Source organism: Artemia franciscana, chromosome 6, assembly GCF_032884065.1.
Source record: "Artemia franciscana chromosome 6, ASM3288406v1, whole genome shotgun sequence".
Taxonomy (NCBI): domain Eukaryota; kingdom Metazoa; phylum Arthropoda; class Branchiopoda; order Anostraca; family Artemiidae; genus Artemia; species Artemia franciscana.
The window spans coordinates 23,738,307-23,751,124 of record NC_088868.1 but is presented as its reverse complement, the minus strand read 5'-3'; the positions used below and the strand labels follow the sequence as shown (position 1 = coordinate 23,751,124).

General features: G+C 35.6%; 1 protein-coding gene across 2 annotated transcripts in view; it reads left to right on the top strand.

Annotated features, from left to right (window-relative positions):
• Positions 1-12,547, top strand: part of LOC136028217 (uncharacterized) — a 39,398-nt gene extending 26,851 nt beyond the window's left edge. For both annotated transcript variants that reach the window (XM_065705932.1, XM_065705934.1), the window contains exons 4-6: positions 1,614-1,669; positions 4,312-4,531; positions 12,386-12,547. In XM_065705932.1, coding sequence (XP_065562004.1) covers positions 1,614-1,669; positions 4,312-4,531; positions 12,386-12,441 — 332 coding nt within the window. In that variant the 3' untranslated portion in view covers positions 12,442-12,547. The remainder of the gene's footprint in view (positions 1-1,613; positions 1,670-4,311; positions 4,532-12,385) is intronic.
• Positions 12,548-12,818: the final 271 nt, after the last annotated feature.

Below are 12,818 nucleotides of genomic sequence, written 5' to 3'. Positions count from 1 at the left end.
AACATGCAACGTACAATTGTCCATGGGAAAAACAATCAGTATTAAGATCTATACCACATTTTTCTAATGATTGACCTTGAGCTTTGTTAATGGTGATTGCAAATGCTAATCGAATTGGGAATTGTAATCTTTGAAATTGAAAAGCAGATCCATTGGAATCATGGGAATGCGAGGAATAAGAACAGCCTCACCCTCAAAAGGCCCTGTCAAGATTGTGGCCTCTATTAGGTTTTCCATTGTTTTTTTTACGGCAAGTCGCGTGCCATTGCAAAGCTTTGGTTGGTTGATATTTCTTAAAAGTATTATTGGTACGCCTATTTTTAGTTGTAGCAAGTGTGGTGGAAACCCTGAAAGATCTACGGATTTAAAAATTCAGATGGATAATTAACCGCTTCATTTGGTTCCAAAACTGTGTCGACTGACTTGTAAAGGACTGCCTGGTCTCAAATCCTGGTCAAAACAATATTGTTGATTTCGTAGACGTCTATATTTTTGGGTGCGAGAATCGCTCTTTCACTTAGCCATTTATTATTTTTATAATTTTTTAGAATATTCGGAAATACTTTTTCAATCAATTCATTTTTGGACGTCACTAAATTACAGAAATCAGCAGGTAGTTGTATACGTCCTGAAATTGAGTCTACTGGGAGCTTTCTGTTTCCAGGGCTGTACCTGAATGCCAGGCGATAACTTTCAGGTTGCTCTGATTCCTCGGCACGCTTTCTTTTCTTACTTTCTCTATCAGCAGCAAGCCTGATTTCTTGCTGTTCTTGTGATTCTTCGGCACGCCTTCTTTTTTCACTTTCTCTTTTAGCAGCAAGTCTGGTTTCATGTTGCTCTGGTAGTTCCTCGGCACGCCTTCTTTTTTCACTTTCTCTTTTAGCAGCAAGTCTGCTTTCGCGTTGCTCTGGTAGTTCCTCGGCACGCTTTCTGTTCTTTCTTTCTCTATCAGCCTCAAGCCTGTTTCCTTGCTGTTCTTTTGATTCCTCGGCACGCTTTCTTTTCTGACTTTCTCTATCAGCAGCAAGTTTTTTGGCATAGACTCTTTGAGCATCTTCCTCGGCTGTTGCTATTGTAAGTTCATCAGTCATTTTAAAGTTAAAAATTAATAGATTTCTACGTGAACGCATGTCTTAAATATCTTTAATGACGTCACCGTCATAACATAAATGACGACAAATAACTTCATGACGTCATTCAACACACAAAAATGACGTCACCTGACAGACACATCCACAGACAACTTATTTATATATATATATATATATATATATATATATATATATATATATATATATATATATATATATATATATATATATATATATATATATATATATATAAATATATATATATATATATATATATAAATATATATAGCTGAAGCATGGACAATGCTGTAGACTACAGAATTCTAAAACGTGGGTAAGTAATTTTTAAGGGCTGAAATCTGGAACAAAATGTCAGAGAGAGGAGGTAAAATATCCTTGAAAAAAGCTTTTTTGCTAGCCACTATAGCTGATTCTTGGGTTAGGAATTTACATATATTTGTCCTTAATGTTTTTTCCTGTTTAATTTGCCTTTTTGCTCTTTAATATTTTTTTATATTTCAGTTACGTTCCCACCAGTTCCAGAAGGATTTACTCTACAACAATACTGCCAATCGATCGTAAGTTTCTCACTTCAGTTTCAAGTTATTAAACGGTTCAAAGGAAAACGCTTGCGAATTATAAATAAACACTAAAATTTAGACTTTGAAAAAAATCCATAATCAGAAATAATTCAATGACCTTTTTATGTTGATTTCCAATACATAAAATGTATCGAGTTATGAGCTATCATTAAGAAATTTTTGGTAAAGCAATATTTCAACAATTTTTTAAGGTGAAGAGAAGGGGAAAATGCCCTCAAAATTATGCAATCTTAGATATGTTGCATCACCAATTTCAATAGGGGCATCAATTTCCACCAATCACCAATTTGTCAGCCTAAGACCGAAAGTTTTACCTTTCTGTCTACAATAATACCAAGTCTTTTGCCAAGGACAGCAAACCTCTCATTATTATATTGGATTCAATGCCACGTAGTAGTTGCAAGGTGAACCTGATTTTAAGGTTTTATCTTTATTAAACAGGTGTTTGGACTTTTTCAGTTATTGAAATGTTTATAATGAATTGTTGAATGCTGTTGCATATTTATTTTAAACTTTGTTTCTTATGTTTTCTTATTTGAGTAGGAACTAATCAAAACTTTGTCGGCAATTCATTTTATAATTTTCCGCAAAGTCTTAAAACCACATCAAATCGCATTATTAACATTATAAACTACATTAGTGTACAGTTTTCGTATCATCCTGTACATTTGAAATTATAAATATCTAGAAAATCAGAGTAGATTCAAAAATATATAAATAAAAAACGGGTAAAACATAGTGTTGGTTTAAAATTTAAAACATATTATACATGCTACCACTTCATTTGCGAGGGTAGTGATTAGCAAATCCAGGAAGACCATTAAAAAGCGGATCGATTGATATGCTCATCGTTTAGACAGTGATTAATCCCAAAAGAAAAAAAACTTACCACTCTTTAAAACAATAGTTTTAGCAGTAGTTTTAGTTTTTTAGTTTTAGCAATAGTTTAGCAGTTTATAATTCATATCAGAAAGTATTTATGGTTATTTTAAAGTAATTTCCATTACTTTTCGTAACCCTTTTCTAATGGAAGATTATAAGAAATAAGGTGCCACTTTAAGGGTCCCATTAAGGGCTAAAAAATGTAAAAGAAAATGTTATCATATTTAAAAAAAACGTAAAAAGACACAATGAGTGGTAGGTTCACTAGTGGTGGAAAAACTCCACATTTACCCCAAAACATCTATAAAAAACACCATTGACATTTCTGTTTTTTCTTTCTGAAAAATAAGACAATGATGCTCTGCATCTTGCTCAAATAGAAATAAATTTTCGACAGTACATTGGTCAGAATCCTTGCCTATCATGCAAGAATCCATGGTTCCATTCCTCGTCAAATTTGTTTCTTTAGGTGAAATTGCAGAGCCAGGACTCCCACAGGGCCTTGTCTCGTAATTAAAGTAGATGTCCAGACTGGGACTAAACTTTGCACTCAGTCGCCTCATTCATAGATTCTCGGGCAAAGTACATTGTGTGACAGCCTTTCGTTCTTCATGGGTTAAAGTTTGTGTGTTTATGTTTTTTGAAGTTTGTGTGAAGAAGGTGTTGACACCTTTTCGCTCTTTTGCCTCTGCATTGGAAGCTAAAAAACTGCCAAATTCTGTGCATCAAAAATGATATTGTGTTAGGATATTCATGCAGCAGCATTACAGCTAAGTAACAGTTATAACATTAAATGAGTTTGTCAACTTTTTTTTAACTTGAAACGGTACTTTTTTGCACTTAATTGTCCAGCTTTGTTCAAGTTTGAAGATAAAAGACACAAGTGACACACATTCCCCCTCTAATATCTCTGAATCCTGAATTACAAGTTACATGTTGTTCTAGCTGTCTTGCTCAGTGGCTTAGCCTGTTAGATCAACTGCAACTAAGGTATATAGTATTAGCAATTGCTGCAAAAACAATCAAATGTGCATAGTATTAGCGATTGCTACAAAAAAAGACTCACTACACTTTTTATCCCAGCTCGTATAGTGAAATATTGTTGTGATACAGAGACTGTGAGACTCTAATTTCTGATTTCGATGATGTGAGTTCAATCCAGTTTGCGGTAACGAAAGGATGAAGGAATATCCTAGTTTTGAGGGGATTATACATGTCAAATGGCGACTGCGAAGCTTAGATCTTTCTTTTTATTATATCTATTTCTGGTAATAGGTCATTTTATGCTTTTGATCTTAGTTTGATTTTGAATGATAAGTTTATTGATCCTTTTTATGGAATAGTTCTTTTCAGTAGTGTTAAAAATGTTCCTACTTGTCAAAAGATTCATAGTAAAGATCTAAAAAGTAAAAAACGAACTTTCTCAGTAGAAGCTGAACATTTAAACATCGAGTGATAATCATGAGTGTGTGAAAAAATTTACATTTCATGTTCATCATAATACCTAACCTTATGTCATAGTTTCAATCTCCATTATATGAAATGCAAAATTGTGCATTTTTCAGAGAAATATCTCTATATCACGGATGCTTCTTCTTTTTTTCCTCGTTTTTTGATTGTACCTACCTAGTGGCTATAGATGACTCATGTCTTCTACGCTATATGGGAACCTAACTGATGTAAACCTGCGATGAGATTTACCAAAAAAGGACTGATAAATGAATTTTTTTTTATAGAGTGATGCTGCCCAAATGGCAATAACTGAATGCAAACTTGCTTCAAAGCGTAAGAGAAGTCGAGATAACCGACCTGTTGTTATGCGTTTTGGACGTAAACCAGGAGGTAGATTCCCAACAAGAAAAGTAATTTCTAACAATATACTAGCTTTCTGTGGATTTAAGCAGTCCTGTTCTTTCCCTGGATTTACACTCAATTTACTCCAGATAGTTGTGCCAGGTGAGAATCGTTATAGCTATTATAGTTATAAACATTTTTGTTTGTATATCATTGATGTTATAACAACCAAGTAAAGAAAAACCGATTTCCTATTATTTTTCATTAAATGTTTTTTCGGTTTTTTGTGGTCTTTAACATAAATTAAATTAAAAAAACAAGTTTTTTTAACTGAAAGTAAGGAGCGACATTAAAACTTAAAACGCACAGAAATTACTTCGTATATGAAAGAGGCTGCTCGACGCCCCGTTCTTTACGCTAAAGTTTGACTCTTTCTCTCAATTCTTCTTTTTAAAACAGTAAAAAACTTTAGCGTAAAGAGCGGGGCGTTGATGAGGAAGCAGCCTCTTTCATATACGAAGTAATTTCTGTGCGTTTTAAGTTTTAATGTCGCTCCTTACTTTCAGTTAAAAAAACTTGTTTTTTTAATTTAATTTCTGAACGTTTTTGAATCAATGCATGTTTTGATTTTGGCTCTCCGCAGAGGAATAATCAAAACTAAATTTGCAATTTTTTTTTTAGCTAAATGGCTTTCTCATAATTTTGATCGAATGATTTTGAGAAAAAAAGAGCGGGGGACGAAGCCTTTTTGCCCTCCGATTTTTTGGTTAATTAAAAAGGCAACTAGAACTTTTAATTTTTTACGAATCTTTTTATTGGTAAAAGATTTACGTAACTTATAAATTAGCTTACGTAAAGAACTTTTGTATTCTCATGTTTTTATTACATATATGAGGGGATTCGCCCCATCGTCAGTACCTCGCTCTTTACACTAAAGCTTAAATTTTATCCCAGTTCATTAAGAATGACCCCTGAATCACAAAAGCCGTAGAATAAATAGTTGAAATTACTAAAAATACTTTAGCGTAAAGAGCAAGGTATTAGAAGGAGGTGAGCCCCTCATATGGGTAATAATTTCTGTTTGTTTTAAGTTTTATTGCTGTTCCTTACTTCCAGCTGAAAAAGCTTTTTCACATTTATTTTTTAATTGTTTTTTTTTTAAATAATGCTAGTAAATCCTGCTCTCCCTTCATGGAAATTTTCTTCTCCCATGACAAATTCTCGATGGAAAATTCCTCCAGCATATCCTCCTCTTCTCAACCCCTCCCCCAACCAAAAAAATCCTCCTAAAAACGCCTGTATACTTCCCAATAACCATTGCTATATGTAAGCACAGGTCAAAGTTTGTAACTTGTTGCCCCTCCAAAGGGGACTGTGGGGGAGTAAGTCGTCCACAAAGACATAGTTATAAGGTTTTTCGACTACGTTGAATAAAATGGCTATCTCAGAATTTTGATCCGTTGACTTTGGGAAAATAATTAGCGTGGGAGGGGGCCTAGGTGCCCTCCAATTTTTTTGGTCACTTAAAAAGGGCACTAGAACTTTTCATTTCCGTTATAATGAGCCCTCTTGCAACATTCTAGGACAACTGGGTCGATACAATCACCCCTGGAAAAAAAGAACAAAAAACAAAAAAACAAAAAAACAAATGAACACGCATCCGTGACCTGCCTTCTGGCAAAAAATGCAAAATTCCACATTTTTGTAGATAGGAGCTCGAAACTCTACAGTAGGGTTCTCTGATACGCTGAATCTGATGGTGTGATTTTCGTTAAGATTCTATGACTTTTAGGGGGTGTTTCCCCCTATTTTCTAAAATAACGCAAATTTTGTCAGGCTCGTAACTTTTGATGGGTAAGACTAAACTTGATGAAACTTATATATTTAAAACCAGTATTGAAATGCGATTCTTTTGATGTAGCTATTGGTATCAAACTTCCATTTTTTAGAGTTTTGGTTACTATTGAGCCGGGTCGCTCCTTACTACAGTTCGTTACCACGAACTGTTTGATTCAGTTTCGTACTTACAAATTTTTTTATTCATCTTCAGGATCGTATTCAAGAATACAATTTTGGGAGAAAAGTGGAGTTAAGTTTTAGGGAGGATGAACATTTTTATGAGTAGGAAAAACCCTTCAATTTAAAATTAAAAAGGAAAGTAAACAACTGTGAAGGAGGAAGTCCTAAGATATTCTTTGTGTATATTGTTGTGTAGTCTGTAGGATTTTCTTTTTATATGCTTATATTTCTAAAATTACATGCCATACAAAAATATAACAAACATTCTGCTCTTTTCCACAGGCTCGGCATTTATCTTAAATTTACTTTTCATTTATAACAACTCCGTTTAAATGAAGGCGTTTTTACTCCTTAACAAGCGAGGTCTTAAAAACTCATGATTGTCCTATCCATGTTATTCATCCCAATTCAAGAATTTGTATGTCTTTACATACTATGATTGAATCTATTTGCTAAATAACGTCAGATTTATTAAATGAAACTAAGAAAAAATTGGCTCTTGCGGAGAATATGAATGACATTTTGGATCAGACATTTAGTTACAGGTTTTTTACATTAAGTATTCGTATGGGGAGGCAGCTCTGCTCAAAGACTAGAAATTTGATGGTGTGTAAGAAAATTATAATACACTAGCTGTTGCGGTGGCGCTTCGCGCCACCCCAACACCTAGTTGGTGGGGCGCTTTGTGCCCCCCCAAGCCCCCCCGCGCGCGTAAGTCGTTACGCGCATTATTAGTTACGTGCCATTATAGTTGTGTCCCTGTGTCCCACCTGTGAATATAGATAGATTTATATATGTGTTTCAAACTACGTAAAACTTGCGAATATACAACATTCTTGGCTTTCCCATTGTCTGTGCATATACAAAGCCTTATGTACTAATAATGACGTCATATGCAAACGCTCTTTTTACAAACAAACAAACATGCATACACACAACTCGTTTTTATACAGATAGATAGATAGATAGATACAATACAAATTAACTGCGTAAAACTTGCGAATATACAACATTCATCGCTGTCAAATTGTCGCTACATATAAATAGATTGTCAGGTTTACCGACCCTCGAACATGCAACGTACATTTGTCAATGGGAAAAACAATCAGAATTAAGATCTATACCACATTTTTCTAATGATTGACCTTGAGCTTTGTTAATGGTGATTGCAAATGCTAATCGAAATGGGAATTGCAATCTTTTAAATTGAAAAGGCAGATCCGTTGGAATCATGGGAATGCGAGGAATAAGAACAGCCTCACCCTCAAAAGGCCCTGTCAAGATTGTGGCCTCTATTAGGTTTTCCATTGTTTTTTTTTTTTTTTTTCTTTTTTACGGCAAGTCGCGTGCCATTGTAAAGCTTTGGTGGGTTGATATTTCTTAAAAGTATTATTAGTACGCCTGTTTTTAGTTGTAGCACGTGTGGTGGAAACCCTGAAAGATCTATAGAATTTAAAAATTCAGATGGATAATTAACCGCTTCATTTGGTTCCAAAACTGTGTCGACTGACTTGTAAAAAACTGCCTGGTCTCGAATCTTGGTCAAAACAATATTGTTGATTTCGTGGACGTCTATATTTTTGGGTGCGAGAATCGCTCTTTCATTTAGCCATTTATTATTTTTATAATTTTTTTGAATATTCGGAAATACTTTTTCAATCAAATCATTTTTGGACGTCACTAAATTACAGAAATCAGCAGGTAGTTGTATACGTCCGGAAATTGAGTCTACTGGGAGCTTTCCGTTTCCAATTGCCAGCAATTGATCTGAAAATGTTTGACCAGAGTCATCGTTTTGCAATCGGACACGCATATTTGTAGTTAATTTTAATATTTTTACGTGTACCCTTAAATTAGAATTTTTCAGGCAAGTATTCATTTCGTCGGCAGGAGTTGATCTAGGTATTATAGGTAATGTTTGCCTGAAATCTCCCGCAAGCAATATTAATGTGCTGCCAAAGGGTTTCGACTTGCCTCTCAAATCTTTCAAGCATTGATCCAGAGCCTCGAGCGATTTTTTGTGTGCCATTGTGCACTCATCCCAAATAATAAGTTTGCATTGCTGCAATACTTTACCCATTCCAGATGGTTTGGAAATATTGCACGTGGGAGTTTCTGTAGAATGCAAATTCAGAGGCAATTTCAAAGCGGAATGAGCAGTTCTTCCACCAGGCAGCAATGTTGCGGCTATTCCGGACGACGCAATCGCCAACGCTATATCATTTTTTGATCGAATTGATGCCAGAATCAGTTTTATCACAAACGTTTTACCAGTACCTCCTGGCGCATCCAAAAAGAAAATTTCTCCAACGTTGTTATCGACACAATGCATTATCGTATCATAAATGTCTTTTTGTTCCGACGTTAACTTGGAAATGTTATTTTGTACATACGACAATAGATCACTTGTACTGTAACTTTGTTCACCATCCAATTCTACACATGTCGAAACAGCATTGATACGGTTAGGTGAAGGCATTCCCAAATCCTGAAGAGGTTTGTTTGCCATACGTACGCACAAATCTTCTATAATAACTAATGTGTAGTTATAAATTTCTGATGTAAAATCAAAATTTTTCCCATAACTCTGTAGGAGCTGATGGAGAGCAAGTTGTTAAAATGATGCCAAACAATGCACGAATATGACTTGGGGTTGACGTTTCGCACGCGTCATTGAAGCGGTTATCCCAGTGTTGGTCATTCTCCAATAAATTCAGAGCTTGGCATGCACTACGGTAAGTGTCATGTATAGTACCGTTTACAGTTCTCAAATAATCAAAGGATGTCGGACCGGGTACATTCACCAAAAGCAGGCGTAGAAAGAAGCATTCATGTTGATTGGGGTGAACGGTGTAGAGTCTTCCTATCGTGGTATCTTTGAAGATGGTTGGTTGGCCGTCGACTGACTTACCCTGTTTTCGACGTTCAAATACTTTATTTTTAGCATTCCACGTGTAATACGAAGGCACTTCAGTATACAGCAGTTTTTTTTGCAAAAGAATCATTTTTGCAAAGCGAAAAAAAGCTGTTAATGTTGTATCCGGTGTATTCAGGGCTCTTTGTTGCACTTTGGTTTCCGTGAAATAAACACGTTGACCATTCTGTAAATGTACCGCTAAGTGAACAACAGCTGGACTACGTTCATGTATCGGAAATGAAAGAATTCGCCAAACAGCTTCATTACTGCTTATGTATCTTCCAGCCTGATATTGTACGATTTTGTCGAAATCTTTGATTTCGGGCTGCAAGCCAAAAACTGCCATGTCACTGCCTTTGTTGACGTATTTACATATGTATTTGATTGCCTTTACGGAGTTAAGTACCGTTACGCTGGTAACGTTAGTACCGTTAGAGTGGTACCGTTACGCTTCATTATTATTGCTGTTTTACCGCCATCTTCAGTAGATCTTCTTCTATATTGTGGGTGACCATCATTGCCAGTAATGGGCTTTGATACTAAAAGTCGAGGATATTGCTTTGTGCACCTTCCTTTGGCCATGCATGGTGAATTTTCGTTCAGTGCACCGCAAGGTCCATGTATCATATTTTTTACAATAATATCATGTAACCCCTTATCGACATTTTTATCAGGTATTTCAGCGGAAATCACATCATCAATTTCGTTCGAAGTAATTTTTTTATGTAGCCAGAGTAGTATATGTGCGTGTGGCCTCGTTTTTGCCATTCCACTGAGTACATCCAGCATCGCACTGACCCAAACACTTCAAGTTTTACTATGTAGTTTATCAGTGATTTCAACTTTTGCCGGAAGATATGGGCCGTAATGTCATGCCTATGAACCGGCGATTGGCCTTGAAGTAAAAGCTGCAGTATCTCGTCCCAAGATTGATTACATGTAAATGTAATAAATAAATCTGGACGACCATAGAGACGAACATACGCAATAGCATCTTGAGCATATTCATGCATATGACGGGGACTGCCAGCATATGACGAAGGTAAAATTGTTAATCTTCCAACGTTTCTGGTATTACCCTCATTTATAACTGCATCTCGCAAATGAATGTATTGTTCAGAGCGGAGCTTAGTCTGATTCAGGCGGATATATAGCAAACGTTCTGATTCAATTTTAGCATACATATCAACGACAAATTGGTGAAACAATTCACGGCATTTTAAAATATAATTTTCTTCATCCTGCCGAATCATTAGTCTATAGGAATAATAATGCATTGCACTGCATTTCTCATTCATTTCTTTGTTAGTGGCTGGATTCATCAATTTAATATTAAAGTGATAGCCGTCGGCTCCTTCCCAAAAAATGATAGGATATTGTAGGGCATCGTAGCATCGATGAGTTTCAGCAATTCTTAACAACTGAGCGTTTCGCTTATGAAGAATAATATCTCGAGGTAAGAACTGATCACCGACCATAACGATTGCCACTTCGTCGATAGTTGGAGCATTGTATCTACGCAGATGTTGGCCAAGAGGCGTTTTGTCAGCGGAAATAACAATTTTATGCGTATAAGTAGGCATCAAATCGATGGCTGTTTTGAACAGACGCACTAAATTATTATTTTCGTGGAAAAGATGTTGCAATTCGGAAACGATTGTCCTTTCAACGTTGGGAGAAATTTCGCAACGTGCATTCAATTCAGAATTTCTATCACTGATGAAGTACAATTGTAAAAATTTATGATTCTCGCCTGAGAATGGTAGAAGGGACCCTGCTCTATGATAAATTTGCCCTTTTACTTTGAAAGTAGACATAAATTGATCTGGATTTTCGATTTGGGCTCCAAACGACGTCATTTGGAAACATGAGTTGTATTTTCTGATTTTTGACAAAAACGCTTAGATTCGACGTAGTTCCAGTTAGGAAAGTCTTCAATGGCTCTGGTGGTGCAGCCAATAGAGGAAGTTTAACTTTTCCTGAGGTGCAACACATTCCCATTGTTTCACCATTGAATTTCAAGGCCTTGCAATAGGGACAAATTTTAGACATTGTCCCGATTTGAACACATCTACTCAAGTTATAATCATCGACTGGGCTGTACCTGAATGCCAGGCGATAACTTTCAGGTTGCTCTGATTCCTCGGCACGCTTTCTTTTCTTACTTTCTCTATCAGCAGCAAGCCTGATTTCTTGTTGTTCTTGTGATTCCTCGGCACGCTTTCTTTTCTTACTTTCTCTATCAGCAGCAAGCCTGATTTCTTGCTGTTCTTGTGATTCCTTGGCACGCCTTCATTTTTCACTTTCTCTTTTAGCAGCAAGTCTGCTTTCGCGTTGCTCTGGTAGTTCCTCGGCACGCTTTCTTTTCTGACTTTCTCTATCAGCAGCAAGTTTTTTGGCATAGACTCTTTGAGCATCTTCATCGGATTTTGCCATTGTAAGTTCATCAGTCATTGTAAACTTAAACATTAATAGATTTCTACGTGAACATATATGTCTTAAGTATCTTTAATGACGTCACCGTCATAGCAAAAATGACGACAACTAATTTCATGACGTCAGTCGACACAGAAACATGACGTCACCTCATCCACAGACAGACAACTTATTTTTATATATATAGATTTTCGGGAAATTTAGAACAGTCATAGGGTATCAGGGTCCATTCCTCAATATAGCTACAAGGCTCCCTTTTGTTTACATTTTAGGGACTGCTATAATATTCTGATATTGATATTTTTTTTTTATAATCGCATAGGTGTTTTCTTGCCTTCCATTTTGTGTTAAACAAAAATCGGGGTATCCTGGGATTGGATGGGGATAGGTCATAAAAAAATAAAGAGAGAAACCTTAAAAATCCTGGGGTTGGGGGGACGGTGCATTGTGACGTAAAAAGTCGTCGGTTAGTAGTATTAATCGTTTTTTCACCAAACATTATTTCCAATCATACTCTACAAACGACTCAGCGTAGTATTATTTAGATTTTTCTCAGAAACAGCAAAAATTTGGCATGATAATTTTCCATTTGACGCTGATCTTAAAGTGTTGATATTATGTGCTACTCATTTTCTGTTTTCTAGGTTTTCCAAATATTATTGCAGCTGGTGGCCAATCTTCATCATTCACAACAGGGTAAGGTGTGCAAATCAAAAACTGTGTACTATTTATTTAATTTATTAAAATTTAGCAGTTTCTTTTTCTCGTTTTTAGTGTTCACATTAAATTATTCTTTGATTTGTTTATTTTGCATTAGATAATAGAAAAAAGGAGACAATATTACCAAAGTATAAGTCAGATTGTATTACTCCTGGACCCAAACCAGTGCATCATTTAAGCTAGAGTCGTAAAAACTTTGCTTCTGTTTTTAAATCAATTTTATAAAGCTGATTTCAAGTATAATAGTGTGAATGGATTCAAGCGTAAAGAATATAGTGATTCCTACCTGAAATCAGCCTATGAAATCCATTATTTATAATTCACTCCCTAATAAGTAAGATCAAAGTAAAGACCAGC